Raw genomic sequence first — 24,292 nt, 5'->3', positions numbered from 1 at the left:
ACCAACCAGTCACCAAGTTCAGAGAAGATTAAGAAATTGGGAGAAACAGTTTCTTAGTCCCACATCATCCACAGAATATACCTGAGTTTGTGTCTTTTAAACCTTCATAAAAGACAGGGATTTAGATGTTAACCTAATAGTAGTCAGCAGTAGGAGTAGATTTAAAAAGAATAGATCTTTTATAAATGTATTTATTATTTGTACATTTGCTATTACCTTTTCTTATTCCTGCAGAAGTGATATATAATACTGGCTCCCTTGCAGCAATTCTGAGGACATGTTTTTTATTATATTAGAATTTAGTTCTATCAAATTGTTTCATAAGCAGAGCTGAGAAATATTTTTGGATGTAGTGGGAGGCTTTTTGTTATCTGTATTGTTTTTTAATGAGAATTACTAACATACAGAAGCACACAACACAATATAGAACAAAGAGCAGTAGATTTGCAGTTAGCATGAGTGAATTGAAGTCCGGATTTTGCAACAAACTAGCTGTGTGATCTTGAATAATTCACCTAGCTGCTCCAGTCCTTAGTTTCCACATCAGTAAAACAATAAATAAGGCTCACCCTACCTCAAAGCAGATTGAAGTAGTATATGCCAAAGCTCATTTAAAACTTTTAAAACACTATGCAAATTTGAGGGCTACCAGTATTATATTCAGCTCAGAGTGACTTTAAGGTTCATATTTATTTGCTCACACCAATACGTGAATCCTTGCCTTTGGCTCATAAAAGGCTGTGCTTTTGAGTTTCCAGAACTGAAACCCATTCAAAATTTAGTTTCAACAAATAACAAAGACCAGAATAACAATTACTTTGATACTTCATTATTTTCATACTTTCCAATATGGTTTTATCCATTTCCTCCAAGCCAGCTAACTCATTTTATCAAAGTAACCTTTCCTCACATGTATGTTGTAATAAAACTTAACAAATGTGGTGAAACCTCCCCAAAGTTAATTTAAGAGTTTATTCTTCCATCAGATCTTTTTCTCTTAATTTAACCAGAATCTGCCATTTTTCTAGAGGGTATCAAGGAAAGAATAATAGGGAAGCAGACTTGGCCCAATGGATAGGGCATCCGCCTACCACATGGGAGGTCTGAGGTTCAAACCCCGGGCTTCCTTGACCCGTGTGGAGCTGACCCATGCACAGTGCTGATGCGTGCAAGGAGTGCCGTGCCATGCAGGGATGTCCTCCACGTAGGGGAGCCTCATACGCAAGGAGTGCACTCCATAAGGAGAGCTGCTCAGCACAAAAGAAAGTTCAGCCTGCCCAGGAATGGCGCTGCACACACAGAGAGCTGACACAAGATGGCTCAACAAAAAGAAACAGATTCCCAGTGCCGCTGATAAGGATAGAAGCGGTCACAGAAGAACACACAGCGAATGGACACAGAGAGCAGACAGTGGGGGTGGGGGGAGGGTGGTGGAAGGGATGAGAAATAAATAAATCTTTTAAAAAAAAGAAAACAGGGAAAGAATAATAAAACTACAGTCAAGTTCCCAAAAATTAAACAGGGAAGAAGGAAAGAAAGATCATAATCTGGTGTCTACAGTGGCCGCTGGTAATAATAACACACTTTACAGAAACCTTCAAGAGGGATTCCAAATATGGGTGAGAAGAGGAAAGTACATTCCTGGGAAGCTGTGGAGAGAATAATTATTTTAGAGGCTCCTGGGATTCACAGAAACCGAAAGACAAAATCTCCAAGGATGATTTTGCTTAAAGGTAGATGGAGAGAAACCCAGAGAAAAAACAGCAAAGGGGGAAAGTCTCTAATTTCTGTGGTTATTCCACCTCTCCTATGTTCACTGATATATGTTAATAAGTTCCAAAAGGAGGGGAGTAGTTGTAGCTCAGTGGTTGAGCACCTGCTTGCCATATACAAGGTCCCAGGTTCAATCCCTGGTATCCCCTTTAAAAAAAAAACAACTTAGGAAAAGTTTGGGCTGAATATCTTTTTTTTAAAGGTGGTACCAGGGATCAAATCCGGGACCTCATATATGGGACGCAGGTGCTCAACCGCAGACCTACACCTGCTCCCCTCCTAAGCATTTTTTGCCAAGTGGATAGCTCCAACTAAATGTTCATAAGTCCTGCAAACTCAGCATGTTAACACCAAAATCCCGCTTTTCTTTCTCCTGCCCTTTACTGGCGTCTATTTACCATACATCTAGTCTTCACGCTAAAAACCTACAAGTCCTCCTTGACTACTTGTTCTTATCTATTATTCATGCAGCCACCAGCATTTTTAGAACCCACCTCCTACCTTCCCCCTTTCCCTTATCTACCTCACACCAATATAACTATAGTGTGATTCCTTAACTCCTTTCCTACAAGCTTGTCAAACACTTGTTCTCTGTACAGACAGAGCAGTGAACTGTTAGACCTTTCAGTAGTTCCCCATTGCATACAAAATTTACCATAGTGTTGTCCTGCATACCTGTTCCACAGTGTGTTACTTGCGGGGGGGAGCGGTTTAGTAGACAAATAGATTTGGGAAACCCTGTTAATCTAAAATATTTCTTCACTGCAGGACTATCTGTCTTTAGAATCATTTCTTATCATTTTGAGCATCCAGTGTTCTGTGCAGCGTCGTTTTGAAAAACCTGACTTACAGAATGGAATATAACCTTCATAGTTTGTCGTATAAAGCTTTCCATTATGGTGCCCCTGCTCATCTTTCCATCCTCACATTCCACCATTTCTTTCCTCAGACTCTTTGTTCTAAGAACTCAAGACTGCTTATAGTTGCCTGAAGATATCATCCTTGTTTCATGCCTGTCATCACACCATCCTCTCTCCTAGGAATTGTCTCCCTCCCCTTCTTTCCTTTCTTTTTCCCCCACATTACCTCCTTTCTCTCTTTTGATCTGGCTCTGACTCTTCCTTGAAGCTCAGGCATTATCTTGAGATTTCTATAGAGAAAGCTTTCTCTGATGCCTCAACCTCATATGAGTGGACATAATTCCTCTATGCTCCTTGAAATACCTGGAGGCCTGAATGACTTTGCAAAACTAAAACTCTAGCACCAGACTCTTCAATGCTTGTTAAATGTAAAGCAGTTCACAAGACATAGAAATCAAACATATTCATGCAATTAGAGGCCTAAAAAATGATCAGCCCCGATAGATTATTTTTCCTGTAGAATTTTCCACATTCCGTCTTCAACTGACTAAATGTTTGTGATATAATTTTACATGTTTTTCTTTTTTCTCTCTCATTTTTTTCAATCCCCTGTAATTCCTATAAATTTATGTAAATCTAGAGTCTTGATTAGATCCAGGTTTGATTTTTAACAAGATCACTTTTTAGATGGTTGAGTAGAGTTCAATCCTATGATGCTGGGTAAGAAAGCATGTAGTATCTGATTATTCCAGTTTTTCTTAGGGAGTTTACAGTTAAACGACAGGAGAATCAATTAAGTTATTATACTGTGCCAAAACATACTGAGATACCTTGTGCCAAAACATACTGTGAGATACTTTGTCCTAATATGCTGATATTAATTATAAACAAGGGTAAAAGGAACGGAAAATATAAATATTCCAAGGGATAAAGGGAAAATGTTCATTAGGTCTCAGGTAGTTATTACTGTACTCAGATTCTCATTATAATAACAATAGAGTGCATGAATTGGTTGGGGCAGCTTCCTTAACCCCCAGCACCTACCAGAAGGCAGTCCACTATATAGCAAACTAGAGATTAACTATAAGCTTTTTGGAGTTTGGTTAGACACAGTAATATTAGACATCACATGTAGTGAAGAAGTTAGAAAAACACAAATATATGAGGAAACAATGTCATCTACTTTTTAAAAAGACAATTCACTGAATGTAAAACTTGAGACTTTAGTGTTTAATTTTTATCATGTCTGCAAAGAGACCACTTACTGATCATCTTAAACCACTGGGATATTTAGGATGGTTTGGTGCTTATACCAGCCTTTCTGTGTTTGTGACTACTTCCCCCCATTCTAAGCTGTCACTCTCTAATGCTATAAAATAAAAAACATTCTTAGGTCTTCTAATTTGCTGTTTGAAATTTGCTGTGACTTCAGAATCAAAACATTGAAGCTGCTGGTATTCTCTGCTGCTTCAAAAAGTTGAAATTGCCTGTGAAGTAATAACTAGATATATATCAGTTGTTTTTGCTTTATTTAATTCACAGAATATTAGAATTTGTTGTCAACTTGTGTATTAAAAGCATTGAATTTTAGAAAACTAGCCCATTATTGTCAATAAAATCTAATATTTTTAATTATTTTAGATTACACCACCACCTTCATTGTCAGATCCACTCAAAGAGCTTTTTCGGCAACAAGAAGTTGTAAGGATGAAGTTACGTTTGCAACACAGTATTGAAAGGGTAAGAAATGTTTAGATTTACATTTATGCTAACAAAACAATTGTCTTAACACTAGATTGAAATGGCATACACTTTTTTTAGGTTTTCCTTGGTTAAAATCATTTGGGAAAACGGTTTGATTTTGTTTTATGTTTTATGCAATTAATTTTTAAGCCTATTTTAGAATAGCTGCTGCTATGATATTTTAATTCACGTTGAATGTATTTTTTGTATATAAAATTTTTTGTAGGAAAACCAGTGTGACTCAGTGGTTGAGTACTGGCTTCCCACATATGAGGTCCCAGGTTCAATCCCTGACCCCAGTACCTCAAAAAAATAAAATTTTTTGTGTATAGAATTTCTTATTGGTTAAATTTGGAGAATTATAGCAATGAATTCTAGTGGGACGTGTAGATTTCCAAGTTTTTCAATTATTTCTTAGTCTAGCTATTTTAGGGCTAACGTGCAAATTACTTAACAGAGGCTGTGCATATTGGTCCTTACAATGGTATTGTGTTGCCAGGCTAGTTTTGGCATGAAATAAAAATCTCTGTAGTTACTTATAGAAACATAGAAGTCAGTTCACTTGGATTGTTAAAAATATAACACCTTTACCTTCCTAACCTTTTTTGAGGGTCATGGATCTATGAAAATATGTAAGCTACAGTCTTTCCTCACAGAAATATACATATACTCATGTACAAACAAAATTCTATAAACATTTTCTTCGATCCATCCCTGAGTTGTCTCTTAGGGCAGAGGTCCTTAGCCTTTCTTGTGTTGTGGACCCCTGTAACAATCTGGTGAGACCTATAGAACCTCTCCTAAGAATAATGTTTTTAAATGCATGAAATAAAATTCATAGGGTTAAAAAGAAAGCAACAAGTACAAGAAAGAAGCACTGATACTCCTGGAACTTGCAACACTGCACATGACCCCATATCAGTGAATAGTTTGTTAACAATAAGAAGTTAGTTCATATAACACACTTAAATAGACATTTCAACCATCAGATGTATTTGAACCTATCTGGTTTATATTCATCTGTGTGCCCTATCTAGAATCCAGTAGGACATTGTGCAGCATCGAAGGAAGAGATGGAAGAAGAGGTAGTAAGCTGCAGTGAATACCAGTGAATTTCACTCTTGATGCTGCAGCTACTGTTACCCATCCCCCAGCCTCTTGGCCGGCCGCAGTTAGATCCTCACTCACGCTCTTGGTGTAGCTTGCTGATACAATATAAAGACTTAGTTCCCCAGATCCAGGAGAGTGGTGGGGTCGGGATTGGTCCAATCACTGCTTTTGATCAGCTACTTCAGATCACTGGGACCTGGCTCTGAGGGTGGCCACTGTTCCAACCCACCTTGGGCAAAAGCAGCACCCAAGTCTTAAAGACATTACACTTCCTCAAAACCATGGAAGATAGTTAAAGGGCTGCATTTACTAGGCAAGTGTTGAATCAAGAAAACACAGCTTCAAAGAGCCATAAGAGAAGCTCCTGGCACCCTTGCAGCCCTTTCTCTCACTCCCTCCCCCAAGGCAGTGTGGAACCAGCCAGTGTTCCCTTTGTGGGTCCTACTCTGCTTCTAGCTGGGGAAGACTGGCCTAGGAAATCTTCTCCAGCTCACTCATGCCTCCCAGAATTTGTCCTAGAAAGATACTTGGAACACCAAAAACATAAGAAATAGTTGAGTTGGACAGCCTGGGACAAGAGGGTACCTGCTTCAGTTCCTGTAGTAGAGACCCGGAAGAGGGAGAAAATCTGTTTCCTAGGCAAGAGGGGACATTAAAAATTCACATAAACAAGGGAACTCCTAAGGCCACAAGCAAGCAAAGCACTAGCCCAGGACAAGTCACAGACTCAGAAAAGACTGGTAGGACCCTGCATTTTGCATTTGCCTTGGGCTTACCTTTTAGATAAGAGGATTGAATATAGATGGAGAGCACCACCCAACACAATGCCAGTTTGCAAAGATTGTGAAAGATGTATTTTTGCCTTGGTTTTGTTAGCTCCTGGAAATGAAGATAATCTCTGTCTTATCTGTAGCTGGTTACAGACTCAAGAAACGTACAACTCAGGGACTAAATCCCTGAGTTAAAATTTAAAATATCAAATGTACAGTGTGCAAGAAAAGATTATAAGACTAACAGGAAATGATAGCCCATCCAAAGGAAGAGGATAAAAATCCAGAAAACATCAATGAAAAAGACCAGACTGTGGATATATCAGACAAAGACTTTAAAAAAAAAAAAAAGGTCTTCAGTATGCTGAATGAGATGAAGGAAAATGCAGAGAAACTACTAAAGAATATCAAAAAAAAAAAAACAATGAATGAACAAAATGAGAATCTCATTAAAGAGACAGAAATTTCATAAAGAAACCAAACAAAACTACTGAAGTTGAAGGAGTCAGTAACTGAAATGAAAAGCTCTTAGGAGGGTTTCAACAACAAATTAGAGCTGAAAGAAGAATCCAGTGAACTAAAAGAAAAGATGATTGAAATGGGGCTGAGAAGCAGAAAGAAAAATGAATGAGAAAAAGCCATAACTACAACAAAAATGGCTTAAGAGAAATGTGGGACACCATCAAGTGTATCAAGATACACATTATGGGGAAAAAAAAAAATTATATACATATATATATATATATACACACACACACACACACACACACGTATTATGGAATTCCCAAAGGGAAAAGAAGAGGAAAAGGAGCAGAAGGGAATTATTCAAAGAAATAATGACAGAAAACTTCCCATGCTTGGCAGAATACTTGAATATGCATATCCAAGAAGCCTAGCAAATACCAAACAGGATAAACTTGAAGAGACACACCCAGACACAAAGTGGACAAACTGTCTAATGCAAAAGGAGAGAGTTCTGAGAGCTGCAAGAGAAAAGCAACATATGTACAAGGGAGTTCCAGTTAGATTTAAGTTCTGATTTTTATCAGAAACCATGGCGTCAAGAAGGCATGGAATGAAATACTCAAAGTGCTGAGAGAAAACAGTTACTAACCAAGAATTTTTTATCTGAAAAATAAAATTCTCAGCTGATTGGATCTGACTTTCTTTCAAAAATGAGGGAGAAGGAAGTGGACGTAGCTTGATGGTTTGAGCGCCTACTTCCTATGTATGAGGTCCTGGATTCAATCCCTGGTACCTCCTAAAAATAATAATAAAATAAATAAATAATTAAAAAATGAAGGAGAGACACAGACATTCCAAGATGAACAAAAGCTAAAGTAGTACATCCCCACTAGACCTGCCCTATAAGCAGTAATAAGTCAAATTCTTCAGACTGAAATGAAAGGACACTAGATGGTAAATCAAAGCAGCATAAAGAGAAAAAGACCTCTGGTAAAGGTAACCATATGGGTAATTATTGTATTGTAATTTTTGGTATGTAACACCACTTCTTCTTAAAGGTGCTGAAATGAAAATGCATAAACAGTAATGATAAGCCTGTGATTTGGACATACAATGTATAAAGATAAAATCTGTAACAAGTACCAAACAAAGGTGGAAAGATGGAGAGATATAGGAGCAATACATGTAGGATCAAATCAAAATTACTGTGTTCTTAGGATATTAAATTTTAAAACCATGGTAACCTGTGGAAAATATATCCAGAAAGAAATGAGAAGGGACTTGATATGGCACAATACAAAAATTCAAAATAAAAATTAAAGTAGGGAGAAGCAGATGTGGCTCAGGTGACTGGACTCCTGCCTACCACAGGGGAGGTCGCTGGTTTGGTTCCTGGTGCCTCCTAAAGAAGACAGCAAACTGGTGCAATGCGCAGGCGTGGCAAGCTGACACAACAAGAGCCACAAAGAAAAAACATAATGACACAACAAAGCAGGGAGCAGAGGTTCTGGTGCCTTCTAAAGAAGACAGTGAGCTGATGTAACAAAATGATGCAACGAGATGCAGGGAGCAAAAACATAATGAGAGATCCAAAAGCAGGGAGCAGAGGTGATTTAAGCAAGTGGGCACCTCCCTCCCACATCAGAAGTCCCAGGTTCGGCTCCTGGTGCCTCCTAAAGAAATAAGACAAACAGTCACAGCAAGTGAAAAACAACAAGGCAGTGTGGAGAAAATAAAATAAAATAAAATCTTTTTTAAAAAAAATTAAGCATTAACAAAAAGCTTGAGAGCCAAAAAAGTAAGACTTAGAAAGGCTAAATAGCAAAATGGCAGAAGAAAGTTCTGCATTATCAGTACTTACTTTAAATGTAAATGGGTTAGACTTGCTAGTCAAAAGGCAGAGATTGGCTGAGTGGATAAAAAGCATGACCCAACTATATGCTGCTTACAGGATACTTTAAATTCAAAGATATTAATAGGTTGAAAGTGAAAGGAAGGAAAAATATATACCATGCAAGTAGTAACCAAGAGATAGCTGGAATGGTTATGTTAATATCAGATAAAATAGACTTACAGGTAAAATATTGTTATGAAAGACAAAGAATGTCATTATATACTGCTAAAGGTGTTAATTCAACAGAAGATACACACCCAAACAGCAGAACCTCAAAATATATAAAACAAACATTGACAGGTTTGAAGGGAGAAAGAGAACTCTTCATTAATAGTAGCATACTTTAATATACCACTTTTAATAATGGATAGAATATCTAGTAGACAGAGGATTAATAAGGAAATACAAGACTTGAACAAGACACTAATCCAGATATACCTAACAGATGTATATAGAATACTCCCCCAGCAGCAGCAGAATACACATTGTTCTCTAATACACATTGATCTTTCTATAGGATAGACCATATGTTAGGTCACAAAACAAGTCCTAGTAAATTTTAAAATATTGAAATCATAACGTATCTTATTTGACTAGAATGGAATGAAACTAGAAATCAGTAACAGAGAACTGGAAAAGTTCACAAATATGTGGAAATTAATGCACTCTTAATGATTGGGTCAAATAAGAAATCACAAAGTAACTTAGGAAATACCTTGAGATGAATGAAAAAAGAAAGCACAACATACCAAAACATATGACATGTAGCATTGGCAGGGCTGGGAGGGAGTTTTTGGCTCTAAATATTTACTTTTTTTTTTTTTTTAATTCTGAAATCAAAGACCTAATCTCAAAAATGAAAGATCTAGGGGAGCAGACAGCTCAAGCAGTTGAGTGCCTGCTTCCCACATGAGAAGGTCCTGGGTTTGGTTCTTGATGCCTCCTAAAGACAAACCATAAGCAAACAAACAAAAAAACCAATTCGGGAGCCAGTATGGCTCACTGGATGAGTGCCAGCTTCCCACATAAGAGGTCCTGGGTTCAATTCCCAGTCCTGATACCTCAAAAATTTTAAAAAACTCCAGCATCTAGAGAGAGAAGAGCAACCTAAACCCAAAGCAAGCAAATGGAAGAAAATAAAGATTAGAGCAGAGGTAAATAAAATAGTTTAAAAAAAAAAGAATCAACAAAACCAAAAACTGAGTCTATGAAAAAACCAACAAAATGGACAAACCTGTAGCTAGACTGATGAAGATAAAAAGAAAGAGAACACGGAACCAGCAAGATGGCAGAGTAAAGAGCTCCTTCGAGTCACCTCCTGCTACAGGGCAGTTGGTAAACACCCAGAGCTCTCTGGAGCTAGCTGAAGCACCTGTTTGGGGGCTCTAGGAAGCCAGAAGAGCATCCTGCAGCATCCTTGAAGAAATGGAATGAGAAGACTGCCCATCTGCAGAGAAGACTCGTAAGTAGAGCTCTCCACGCCACAGGCCAGTGCCCATCCTACACTGGAATACAAGCCACCTCGGGGGCTGTTCCACAGCTGAAATTGAAAGCTCCACCTCCCAAAAACAGGGGAGGAAGAGACGGTTGGGCACCAACTTGAGCTACTAATTTGTAAATTTGGCAGGCTAAAGTATAATCCTGAGAACAGCTAAAAATTTAAGCCTGTTCAAGTCAAAAAGAAGCCGGTAGCCGCCGTCTTAACTCTGCACCTGTTTCTCTGTATACTGACAAATCATATAACCTAAATGAAGTGGACAGATTCCTAAAAACACAGAAACTACCTACACAGACTCAAGAAGAAATAAAAGATCCCAACAAACCAATATCTAGTAAAGGATTTGAATTAGTAATCAAAACTTCCCAAAAAAGAAAAACCCGGGACCATATACTTCCACAGGGGAAATTTACCAAACTTTCCGAGAAGAATTAACACCAATCCTGCTCAAACTCTTTAAAAAAAGTTGAAGAGGAGGGACACTCCCTAATTCATCCTGTGATTCCAACATTACCTTCATACCAAAGTCAGATAAATATACCCCAAGAAAAGAAAATTACAGACTAATATCTCTTATCAGCATAGATGCAAACAAAATACTAGCAAGCTGAATTCAACAGTGCATTAATAGAATTATACACCATGATCAAGTGGGATTTATCCCAGATATGCAAGGGTGGTTCAACATAAGAAAATCAATTAATATACTACATTAACAGAAAAAAAGAAAACACAATTATCTCAATTGATATAGAAAAAGCATTTGACAAAATCTAGCACCCTTCTTGATAAAAACACTTAGAAAACTCGGAATAGAATGAAAGTTTCTCAGCATAATACAGGACATATATGAAAATCCACAGCTAGCAACTTACTTTATAGTGAAACACTAAAAGCTTTTCCTCTAAGACAAGGATGCTCACTGTCACCACTGTTATTCACCACTGTACTGGAAGTTCTAGTCAGAGCAGTTACGGAAGAGAAAGAAATAAAAGGCATCTAAATTTGAAAGCAGTAAGTAAAATTTGCCTTATTTGCAGATAACATGATCCTATATACAGAAATCCTGAAAAATCCACAACACAGTTACTTGAGCTAATAAATGAATTCAACAAAGTGGCATGGTACAAATTAACACCCAAAATTCAGTAGCTTCTGTAGACTAGTAATGAACAATCTGAAGGAGAAATCAAAAAGAGAATTACATTTACAATAGCAACTAAAAGGCAGCGGACTTGGCCCTGTGGTTAGGGCATCCGTCTACCACATAGGAGGTACACGGTTCAAACCCCAGGCCTCCTTGACCCATGTGGAGCTGGCCCATGCACAATGCTGATGCATGCAAGGAGTGCCCTGCCACGCAGGAGTGTCCCCCACGTAAGGGAGCCCCACGGGCAAGGAGTGTGCCCCATAAGGAGAGCCGCCCAGCGCAAAAGAAAGTGCAGCCTGCCCAGGAATGGTGCTGCACACACAGAGAGCTGACACAACAAGATGATGCAACGAAAAGAAACACAGATTCCCATGCCATTGACAACAACAGAAGCGGACAAAAGACGCAGCAAATAGACACAGAGAACAGACAATCGGGGGGAGGGGGGAGAAATAAATAAAGAAACCTTTAAAAAAAAATAGCCACTAAAAGAATCAAATATTTAGGAATAAATCTAACCAAGGATATAAAGGACCTGTAAATAGAAAATTACAAACCATTGCTAAAAGAAATCAATGAAGATATAAATAAATGGAAGATGTTCCACGTTCATGGATTGGAAGACTATTTTGAAGATGTCAGTTATACCCAACACAAATTATAGATGCAACACAATCCCAATGAAAATTCCAACAGCCTTCTTTGCAAAAATGGAAAAGCCTATCATCAAATTTATGTGGAATAGTAAAGGACTCCAAATAGCCAAAGACATCTTCAGAAGGAAGAAGGAAATTGGAGGACTCATACTTTCTGATTTTAAAACTTTTTACAAAGCCACAGTAATCAAAATGACATGATACTGGCACCAGGACAGGCAAACATAGAGTTCAGAAATGAGCCCTCACATTTATGGCCAACTGGTTTGGTTTTGTTTTTTTAATAAGGCATAAAGTTTATCAAAAATGTACAGTCAGCAGTATTTGGTATAATCACATAGTTGTGTGTTCATCACGTCAATCATTATTAAAGCATTTTCATTATTTCAATAATAACAAAAAAACGAAAATTCCTCACCTCTCAATATCTGTTTCCCCTGCTGTACATAGCTGCTATTTCTGGCTATTCTTGCACAATTATTGTTTATTAAGCATTTATATTGAGATATATTCACATACTATATGATCTATCCAAATATATTAGCAATGGCTTTTTTTTTAAGTCCTTTATTGTAAAATTGTAAAATAAATAGAAAAATAGATTGGAAGAAATGACAGATTGCAAAAGAGAGTGCAAGGCCAGGTTAGATTTAATATAATCAATTATAGAAAATAGCAAAGCAAGCCAATTGATTTTTGACAAGGTTGCCAAGTCAGTTCAACTGAGAAAGAATTGTCTGTTCAACAGATTGTGCTGGATGGCCATGTGCAAAAGAATAAACATGAATCCCTACTTCATACCACGTATAAAAGTTAAAGGGATAAAAATCCTCAGTATACAAACCAGGACTGTAGAACTCATAGAGAAAACATAGGGAGACACCTTAGGACCTTGTATGAGGCAGAGCTTTCTTAGATTTTATGCCCAAAGCATAAGCAACAGAAGAAGAAATAGGAAAATGGGACATCGTTGGAATTTAACACTTGTACATCAAAGGGCTTTATCGTGAAAGTAAAATCACAGCCTACAGAATGGGAGAAAGTACTTTATAGCCAGACTATATAAAGAAATCCTACAACACATCCAAAGGAGGGGGAGGGGGCAGGGAAGGAGGGACCCAATTTAAGAAAGAGCAAAGACTTGAATAGTCATTTCTCCAAAGAAGATATACAAATGGCCAAAAAACACATGAAAAGATGCTCATTAAGGAAATGCAAATCAAAATCACAAGATACTATTTCACACCTACCAGAATGGCTATTATTTATAAACAAACAAAAAAATGGATAATTATAAATGTGGAGAAATTGGGCACTCATTCATTGTTGGTGGAAATGTAATATGGTGCAGCCGCTGTAGAAGTCAGTTTGGTGGCTCCTCAGAAAGTTAAATATAGAATTATAATGTTATCTGGCAATCCTGCTTCTAGATATATACCAAAAAAAATTGAACAGATATTTGCACACCAGTGTTTCCTGTCAGCATTATTCACAGTAGCCGAAAGATGGAAGCCATCAAGTGTCCATCGACAGGTAAATGGATAAACAAAATGGTATATACACACAATGGAGTATTATCCAACCACAAACTGGAATGAAGGTCGGATATGTACAGCAACATGGATGAAGCCACCATGTTATTTTAGATAAGCCAGGCATGACGGGACAAATATTGTATGACCTCACTGAAATAAAAGAATTTTAAAATAAGCAAACTCATAGAGTCAGAAACTAGAGTATAGTTTACCAGGGCCTGGGATGGGGGTTGGGGAGTTAATGCTTAAATTGTACAGAGTTTCTATTTTGGATGATGGAAAAGTTGGTGATTGAAGATGATGATGGTAGCACAACATTGTGAATATAGCTAATAGCACTAAACTGTATATTTGAATGTGGTTAAAAGGGGAAGTTTTAGATTGTATAAATGTTACAAGAATTTTATTTTTAAAGACTTCTTAAACTTATAGTTAAATTAATCTTAAATGTTAGACTTACCTCTTTTTTTATTTTTTTTATTTTTATTTTTTTACCTCTTGACTATCATTTGTCACATAATAATTAACAAATACATACAAAAGGTAGCCACAAAAAATGATTGATAAGATTGGGAAGCAGACTTGGCCCAATGGATAGGGCATCCACCTACCACATGGGAGGTCCGCGGTTCAAACCCAGGACCTCCCTGACCCGTGTGCAGCTTGCCCATGCGCAGTGCTGATGCGCAGAAGGAGTGCAATGCCACGAAGGGGTGTCCCCCGCATAGGGGAGCCCCACACGCAAGGAGTGCACCCCGTAAGGAGAGTCGCCCAGCGTGAAAGAAAGTGCAGCGTGCCCAGGAATGGTGCTGCACACAGGGAGAGCTAACACAGCAAGATGATGCAACAAAAAGAAACAAAGATTCCCGGTGCCATTCATAAGGATAGACGCGGACACAGAGGAACACACAGCGAATGGACACAGACGGCAGACAACTGGGGGTGGGGGAGAAAGGGAGAGAAATAAATTTTTTAAAAAATAAGAATAAGAAATTAAATAGGACCCTGTTTCTTTCTTTTGCAAATTCTAGAATAATGCATACTTGGATATAATGTGGACTTCATTCTTGGATATAATGTGGGGGAATTTTTTAAGTTCTCATTAATTTAGACAGAAATTGGGAACATAGTGGGGAGGAGAAAACTGGGCACATCCTTAGTATTCTCCCAGTCCAGCCCTCCAGGGGGCCAACAAAATGGATGTTAAAAAAGCTGGGGATTCCTGGAATCTCTACCTCTGTTCTTAATATTCTAGCCAGTCAAGGTCCCAAAGTTGTCCTCATTTATGTAAGAGTACAGTCACCACCAGGTGGCACAAGTCTGTAGCCAGGATCCGGACAGTTTGGGATTCACAGCTGGAGCCCAAGATTCCCAGTCTGCTAAATGCAGAAGCTTTCCTTGATCATTTCATTAACCTTACTATAGGGTTACTCTGCATTTTACATAATTGGAATTTTTGGACTCCACTTAACATGTTAATACAGGATTTTACTGTAATTGTCAGAGGTTTACAAGTAACTAGCATCAGAGTAGAGTGAAAATCTATGAATATATTCATAATAAAAGAGTAAACACCACCACAGTGAGATACCACATTCCCACTAGGATGGTTATTATAAAAAAGGTAATAAGTTGTTGGCAAGGATTGAAAAAATTGGGACCCTTATACGTTGCTGGTGGGAATGTAAAATGTGAGTCACTATGAAAGCATTTGGCAGTTTCTCAAAAGTTAACAGACTATAACCCAGCAATTCCACTCTTATTTACCCAAGAGAATTGAAAATAATGTCTAAATAGCAACTTGAGTATGAATGTCTATAACAGCATTGTTTACAATAGCCAAAACATGGAAATAACTTAAATATCTTACCATCTGGAGAATGTAGAAACAAAATATAGGATATCCGTACAATGGAGTATTATTCAGCCTTAAAAAGGAAGGCAATAACTAATACATGCTACAACATGGGTGAACCTCAGATACACTGTGCTTCATGAGGAAAGTCTGTCACAAATGACCATGTATTTTATAATTGAACTTATTAGGTAAATCCATAGAGACAGAAAGTAGATTAATGGTTGCCATGGGCTGGGGAAAGGGAAAATGGGGAGTGACTACTACTGGGCACAGAGTTTCTATTCAGAGTGATGAAAATGTTCTGGAATTAGATGATGGTTAAACAACTCGATGAATATACTAAAAACCACCACTGTACACTTAAAAAATAATTTTTAAAAAGACTGCCAATTTTTGGAAAGAGAAAAAGCTACTTAAACTTTTAGAACTCTAGGAGTTCTCAGATTTCTCAAGCTTACCTAGAAGCTCTTCTGAGATTCAAGTTCTTTACCCAACTTTAAATGATTTTTGTATGTGTATATTTATAAAATTGAATTGCAGAAGAATAGATGTATATATATTTTTAAATTCTTTGTTCAACTAGGAAAAACTCATTGTATCCAATGAACAGGAAGTTCTACGAGTTCATTACAGAGCTGCAAGAACATTGGCGAATCAAACACTGCCATTTAGTGCTTGTACTGTTTTGCTGGATGCAGAAGTATACAATGTACCTCTGGACTCTCAGGTAAAATGTTCATTGGTTCATTTAGAATGCTCTTTTACTCTTGTAATTTATTTCCATGGAAGAAACTTAAATTCAACTATCAAAGGAGAAAGCAACTCTTTCCAACAAAAGTACTATACAGATCATTTGGTCTTCTCTTTTCTAAAGTCCTCTAAACATTAGGTTTATGTTATAAGCAGGTAATTACAACACTGGTAGGTATTTAGGATCATGCCCTTAAAGCTTGTGATTTGTTTCTAAAGTGGATTTTATATATTTAGTTCGGACCTTCCAACCACTGGAAAGCTTTCCCTTATGTACATTAAAGAGCAATTCAAGTTGGCTGTGACATTGCTAAAATAATGCCAAGCACCTGTTTGGATCTTGGGTGTTGATGGAATAAATATAATTGTGAAAAACTGTGGCTGTATCTTTGATAAAGTTTATGGTCACATATTACATGAATTCCAACCCAATTGTCAGAAATGGTTTGTGCCTTATAAACCAAGTGAAATTCATCAACAAGAGAAAGAATATAATATTAAAGTACAGTATAATCATAGGCAGGAAAGGATTACTACCAAAAAAAAAAAAAAAACTAGAAAATGCTGTTTTAAAGCTTACAAACTACTGGTGAAAGAATACTGGGTATACTGCAGAGTATGTCATTCCTTTCTAGGCTTTATTTTTCTCAGCTATAAAAAGAGGATATTGAACTAGACAGTGATTTTCAAACTTTTTTAAGCCACCAAATGTTTCATTCAAATGAAGTGTTGAGAGAGATCTGAAAAGGCAATTAAAATGAATAACCGAATCTTAAGAAAACTCTTTGACTCTAAGGAAATAAACACTTCATAGGTCATTGAGGGAAGTTCTAGAATTTCCAACTTTAAAGATTTTAAAGGGAAGAGTGGATGGTTTTAATAACTTCTATAAAAGTTTAATCATGTTGTTAAAAGGCTGTACTAGACCATGTGGTATTTCAAGGTTTTTTTTAAGTTTTCTGCAATTATAGAGTAATAAAATCAATTTTAGAACAGAATAAGTAACCAAGGCATAAGGAAAAGTCTTGAAGATTTCTGGTTCAGAATAGTTAAGAAAACACACCTGTTTACTTTTTCTTCCTCCCAAAACTCATTGAAAAGACAAAAATATAAAAAATCCATAGCAAAGCTAGAAATCCAATTGTGAGGCTACTAAACCAGAACATTAAGAAATACCTGTTTAGATATAAAGCAGAGAACATAATTGATAGTGAAGTACAACAGGGAAGTGCAGCCTCATACAGGTAATGCAGAGATGTCCAAAGAAAAGTGAATCTTCCCAGGAAAGCCCCAGAATGATCCCTAAATCAGAGATTAAGGATCAGTTCATAATCAATCTTTTTTTTTCCGTAAAGATTTATTTATTTATTTACCTCTCCCCCTCCCCCCTCCCCCCTCCCCCCCCCCCCACCCTGGTTGGCTGTTCTCTGTGTCTATTTGCTGCGTCGGCTTTGTCCGCTTCTGTTGTTGTCAGCGGCACGGGAATCTGTGTTTCTTTTTGTTGGGTCATCTTGGTGTGTCAGTTCTCCATGTGTGCGGCACCATTCCTGGGCAGGCTGCACTTTCTTTCGCCCTGGGCAGCTTTCCTTACGGGGTGCACTCCTTGCGCTTGAGGCTCCCCTACACGGGAAGACACCCCTGCATGGCAGGGAACTCCTTGCGCGCATCACCACTGCGCATGGGCCAGCTGCACACGGGTCAAGGAGGCCCTGGGTTTGAACCATGGACCTCCCATGTGGTAGGCGGGTGCCCTAACCACTGGGCCAAGTTCGCCGCCCCATAATCAATCTAATAATTAAAGGACAGAAGAATTTAGTCGTTCTCTTGAGGAAGAAATTTTTTTCTTATGAATAAATTATCACTTTAGACTACATTTAATTTCCTGGATTTCTACCCAAAACTTGTGTTCTTTATTCTCTGTCCTGTAAGCAAATAATATAAATTTTTAATTATAAAGAGATTTTGATAATTATTCTTTACCCCAGATTTCCTTATACCATGTTCCATATCACTTGATTTTAAATGAAAATTAATGAGATATAAAAATATGAGGCTTATTCTCTTGATAGAAAAATGTATTCTAAGACTTCTCTGCATTTTAGGGGCTTATTTAAATATGGAACTGTCATCCACCCTTTTATAACTGGCTTTATATTAAAAAGTCTTCTTGACAAAGTCTTATTTCATATGAGAATTATCTCTGAGAAACTGGAAAAGAAAAAAAACCCTGCCTTCCTTTGTTAAGGACTTGAGTCATCCATTAGCCTACTTGCTTACCATGTCTCTTTTGGTTCCTTTTCAAAATGAACTTTAATATTAAAATGGATTCAGCAATAACATTCTAAAATAGTCAGAAAGTCTTACTTGAGGACCATGAAGGAAATGATAGGGGCTAAAAATATGACTTGTGTGACTGTCACATCACATCCTGATGCCTGGGTGTCCCTTTGATAGCATTGTGTAGTGATATTAGCAACAGTTACCATGAATGCTTATTGGATTTTCAAGTGCTTCCTGTATTCCCAGGCCTTATGGTGAGTGCTGTCAGAGATGCTATTAATTCTTAAAAGAAGCTTAAAAGAAGTACTGTTATCCCATTTACAGAGCAGAAAACTGAAAGGGTAAATGATTATACAGTAAAGGTACTGTTGCCATGTCTTTATCATCTAACAATAAGAGAAGCATTGTAATCTAGATACTTTTTAGCACCTGAATGGTTTCTGTTGAACACTAAGTACTACTGGATAATTAAAAAAAAAAAAAAGGCAAAAAGACAGTCACAACAGTAAGGTACAGAGCACAAATAAGAATATTGCCTATCTTAATTTCTAAATTGGTGTTCTTAAGAGTTGATACAGAATTTCTTCATGTGGACTCTAAAGAAGTGATCCTGGAAAATTGTCTAAGACTCAAAAGCAGCTGTCTAACACCTTAACACTTTTTCTCCCTATATATGGTACACTTTAACATTAAAATTCAATCTGAAATCAATTATACTTTAATAGAAATGCCACAGGCACAATATTTCATATGATATGCCCTTTTGAGAAACATCTTTGATCGAGTTAGGATTCTTTTTAATTAATAACTAAACTCATCATCTTGAAAGTTCTAATAACTAATCTGTCTAGTCAATATGGAAATAAAAGGCCTTATCAAATGTTAGCACTATTCAACTTATATTTTTTCCTTCATAATTATATTTCCATCATTCCTAAAATAGTGACATATACCATAGAAATTATAGCAGTATATAGATTTTTAAGTGGGTTAAATGTATTTTATAATACTCAGTTACTTTTAATGTTCTCTTTCAGTCTGATGACAGTAAAACTTCCGTGAGAGACCGTTTTAATGCAAGACAATTCATGTCTTGGTTACAAGATGTGGATGATAAATTTGACAAATTAAAGGTATGTATGTTTAGAAGTTCAGTTTAAATAAATCAGCTATTTTAGAGAGGATTATGAGAGGAAATGTTGGTTAGTTGTGAGCACTCATGCTGGACCACAATTGAAAAGATAAAGAAAAATAAAGATCACAAATCCATTATTAAGGATAGTGTGGTATAAAAGATGAAAATACCATGGAAAAAGCTGTTTTCTAATTTGGGTTTTCATGGTTATTAGCCAGTTTACATGCCTGGTTATAGTTAACATATGGAAGAAGGTGAGATTGGTAAGAGAAGGAATGTATTTTGCAAATAATCTAGAAAGAAAATTACTTGATTTGAGATTTCAAAATCTTTAAATTTTCATGATCCCTTTGATAATTTGAACATTTTTTTAAATTAAAATAGGCAAGATTAGTGAGTGTGAATTTGCTAATGCAAAAATAGTTGGCATATGGATTCAGGCAGAATAAGATAGGATATGGGCATAATTTCAAAACGCTTTATACTCCTAATGGTATCCATCTTAATCCCTAAAGAAACTATGGATGTAATTCATTTTTAAAGAAAGCATATTTAACAAAGTAATCAATTAACGCTTCCTTCTTTTACATAGACTTGTCTTTTAATGAGACAACAACATGAAGCTGCAGCTTTAAATGCCGTCCAGAGATTAGAATGGCAGCTCAAACTCCAGGAACTTGATCCTGCCACCTATAAATCTATCAGCATTTATGAAATCCAGGAGTTTTATGTTCCCCTCGTTGATGTTAATGATGACTTTGAATTGACTCCTATTTAACAGCCATTACTTCCAGGGGGTATCTTCTTAAACAGATGAGGCTTGAGCATTATACTGTGGAATACTGCCTTTTTACAAAAATACTGGTATTATGCCTTTACTATTGTTAGTAAAGTTTAATTAAAGTTCATTATATAGTAAACACTGTCATTTTATTTAAAAAATGAGAATTATTTTGGATCTTGGATCCAAACACAATTTGTAGCACAAAACTATTGTTTATATTGGTGAAAGATAACTATTGTGTTTAGGGCATGATGGCAGACTGTGGTAGATATTTTAAAAATTGAGAATCTGTTAATAGCGCTGGAAGCTGTTAACAGTCTGAATAACGAGAAAACCACTAGTATTCAAATCTCTTTCATGTTTTATTAAAAAAAAAATCAGTAAACTAGAAGATTCACTTCCTACCAAATAGTTTTTAGAAGTGGAGGGAAAACTTGGCACAATATTTCTTCAGTTTAATATCTGTAAATTAATTGTACAGTTTTCTTTCTGAAAGTTTTAATATTGTCTTCCTTTTTAATAACTTATTTTATACATATTGTGCAGATGTAAATCTTGTAATTAATGGTCAAAATGTATACAGAGGGATTAGTAGTAAAAACATGTACAAAGAAATAATTGTAAAACTGTTTTGTCTCATGTTTTATTGGACCAAAGTTGTAGTTTGTATGGAGTGTAGTAGTAGTGTGTTCAGGTAGCAAAACTTTTAAATAAAGCATGCATGTGTTTGAGTTAGCTTGTTTTCATCACCATAATTGTAAAGATTGTGACTTAGTTGTATTGCATGCTTTCTATAATTTAACTCTTTCCATAATTAATGCCTAAAACAGTGTAACGTGTTTCATACTAGTCTTCTGTGACAGTGCCTATGACTTAACTATATGTTGGACATATTACTTAGAATTAGGCATACAAAAAAATCTTAGCTCTTTTTTTCATCTCACAGTAGAGCCTATTTCTTCCCCTAAAAAAATGCCTTTGAATGAAAATTCCAAAAGTGTAAATGTCTATTTTAATACTCAAAATGAAAGAATCTGTGAATATGTAAATATGTTTAATAAATTTTATTGGTCATGTTAAATCATGGTAAAACTTTTTTACATTGCTTAAATTTAATGTTTTAAGCTTAATAACCTTTGCACTTTTAAAATAAAAACTGAGTACTCAAAGAGAGCTATTTGGTAGTTAAAGTAAGTGAAAGAAACTTAGGTATATTCTAGTCAATCTGCAGTATTTATAAAAAATTAGTATGTTGTATTTTTTTTCCTTCTGTCAAGATGAAAAATATATAATTTGCAAACATTTTATAATTTACAATTTGGTTTATTGTTTTATAATAAAATAATTAGCAATATACTTAGAAAATGTCCAGTTTCTTTTATAACATGATGGTTAAATATTCAGGAATATTTCAGACCTGAAACAACTTATTAAACATTTTTGAAAGGAAATTTAGGTTAATGTAAAATTAATCATAAGTATATGAGATAAAATTTCTTGACTTATAATACTGAATGTTTTTTTATTCTGATAGAGAAAAGTGAAAAGAATATATGAGGAATGAAGTGATTTAAATTCAGCTTGCAAGTTGGAAATTCCAGCTAATGAGAAAGAATGTTCAAAGTTTTTGAGTGCAAAGGTTCATATTAAGCTTAGGGAATTTTGAATTTTCACGTCAATTTATATTTTAATTTATACTTTACTTGGCATGCGCACTATAGCAGCATGTGTAAAAAATACACAGTGCAAGGATTTCATTATAAAGATTGGATGTAGTTTCTTCAGAAATTTAACTGAAAGATTTTGGCCTTTTTTAATTGGAAAAATGGGGCCAGGGAGGCAGGGTAGATTTTAAAGCACTGGTTTGGTTGAAGTTAAGTTTGTTAAGGCTGGGAACATTAAAAGCTAATTCATAAAAGCAATACTTTTTTAATATGAAAAACTTAATGCAAATTTTGTTTATACTTTTACCAAAAATGAAATTTGATGGGATAGTATGGCAAATAATAAAAATGAAAAAACAGCTAATGGAGTGTTGTTATTATAGACAATTACCAGAGGAGTGGTTTATAGAGCAGTTTGTTCTGATGGTCCAATCAGAGAAGAAGAGGGGGGAAAAAAATCACTGTTTGACCAAACAGAAAAGCTACAGTAGAGAAAAGTAAGAATGAATCTGGCATATTTTAGTCATCCCAATTTTTTAATGCTAACTGCAGTTTTCTTCCTCTTCAATGGTACCTCAAAGAGCTTGATCCTCTCTGCCACGATTCTGCCTTTTACAAATTTTCCTTTGTAAAGTTACTCAATGCTCAAAGCTTAAACATTAATGCCTTCTCGTTGGGAACTTATAATCAAGTAAGTTGTTAAGGGCTTTTGATATTAAAGATATTCTGAAACTCTGAAATACTAGAAAAAATTTGGAATGGGGTATATTCCTAAAAGGATTTGTGGATTCTGAAAGAAAAACAAAGGATGGTTGGTTCGATCAATATTTTTTTTAAACTATTCAAATATCATGAACAAGATACTAAATTGTATCTAAGGATTTGTATTTCTTTAAATCTTGTTCTAAATCATATCTGTTTAATAAATGACTAGTTGATATTTGTGCATGTTATTTAATAAAGAGTTATATTTTTATAGAAAAAATAAGAGTGAAATGTGTGCTATATGTTTTTTAATTTAATTTTCCACTCCCATATGACTGTAAGCCAAACACAAGTGTTTATTTGGGCACCTAGCAAAATTGTAGCTAAGAAATATACATCCCAGAAAAACAGCCAATGAAGAATGTCTTTCCAGCTCGAATCTCTTCAATAATGAGAGGGCTTACAAGTGTTAGACATACTGCAAAACTTTCAAGCAAAGACTCCATAAAGCATATTTTAATGAGACTTAAGAATTATACATTTATCTTATAAATTGAGTACAGAGCTAAATATTTGTTTTTCTTTGTTATCCAAAAAGTTGGCAATATTTTTTATTCTCCTTCTGATATCCTGAAACATCAAAACCCAAATATTTATAAAGAATAAATTGACTATTTAAAACTAATGAGATAGTCTTCACTTTTTATATTTAAAGAAAGCATTTTCACCATTAAAAAAAAAAATCATTTCCAAGCATGTAAAAAGAGTACATTGCAAGATATATTAATCTTTGGAAAAACTTACTGTGTGAAGTTTAACTGGTTAAAATATTTTGTAATTCATCATTATTTAGTGACTTCTTGGGACTGTACTTAAAATGGACAGTTTTCATTTAAGCCTGCAAAGAAATAGTTATCCAAACTATTTTCAATCAACAAAACCAAGATTCATAGAATAAATTGAAGGAAATAAAATTTAAGCAATTCCATTAATCAAAATGGCTAAAAAAAAGAACTAAAATTATAATTCTTAGCATTAAAAAAAAAAAAATGTCCAAAAGATATTGGCTGGGTTTTTCCAATGATTAAGTGGTAAGTAATATATACTATTTGCAAATAATATAATGTTTATACATGTATTATAAGGGAGAAAGTAACATATAAAATTATTTACCTAAAGATAATCACAGTCTTTGCATGGGGATTCAGTTTTATTGGATGAATTAATTATACAAAGAACTTAAGAAAAATAGGAAGCTCATTTATTTGACTTATTGATGAATTTTTAAATACGTTTTTTAAAAATCTGGATGCCATATTTAAATATCTCACTAGTACTAGATAAAAAACTTTTAGATAGCCATCGCTTTTCACGTTTTAAAAATTTTTTGTTAATTTTTATGAGGCATATATAGCATACATGTGTAGGTTAATGCCACCTGTGTACCAAACCACTCAAGAATTTTTCTAAATTGTATAATATTTATCCAATAAAAATACCCCAATTTTAAATAAGTTTAATGAATGTTGACATGTATATATTAATGTTAGCATCACCCAAATCAAGATATAAAGAATTCCATCAGGAGCGATGTGGCTCAAGCAGTTGAGAGCTTGCTCCCACATGGGAGGTCTTGGGTTCAATTCCCCATGCCTCCTGGGA

At 35.5% G+C, this 24,292-nt stretch overlaps 1 protein-coding gene and 1 non-coding gene across 6 annotated transcripts in view; both read left to right on the top strand.

Annotated features, from left to right (window-relative positions):
• Positions 1–22,910, top strand: part of ANKRD12 (ankyrin repeat domain 12) — a 141,444-nt gene extending 118,534 nt beyond the window's left edge. For all 5 annotated transcript variants that reach the window (XM_023587578.2, XM_058277372.1, XM_058277371.2 and 2 more), the window contains 4 exons: positions 4,275–4,373; positions 15,896–16,039; positions 19,380–19,475; positions 20,070–22,910. In XM_023587578.2, the coding sequence (XP_023443346.2) occupies positions 4,275–4,373; positions 15,896–16,039; positions 19,380–19,475; positions 20,070–20,255 (525 nt within the window). In that variant the 3' untranslated portion in view covers positions 20,256–22,910. The remainder of the gene's footprint in view (positions 1–4,274; positions 4,374–15,895; positions 16,040–19,379; positions 19,476–20,069) is intronic.
• LOC111763140 (small Cajal body-specific RNA 13) lies at positions 18,646–18,810 on the top strand. Its single transcript, XR_002796067.1, has one exon. It is a non-coding gene; the product is annotated as a small Cajal body-specific RNA 13 (non-coding RNA).
• Positions 22,911–24,292: the final 1,382 nt, after the last annotated feature.

This window comes from Dasypus novemcinctus, chromosome 16, assembly GCF_030445035.2.
Source record: "Dasypus novemcinctus isolate mDasNov1 chromosome 16, mDasNov1.1.hap2, whole genome shotgun sequence".
NCBI lineage: Eukaryota > Metazoa > Chordata > Mammalia > Cingulata > Dasypodidae > Dasypus > Dasypus novemcinctus.
Note: the sequence above shows the minus strand (reverse complement) of the source record. Positions and strands in the feature narration are given on the sequence as shown.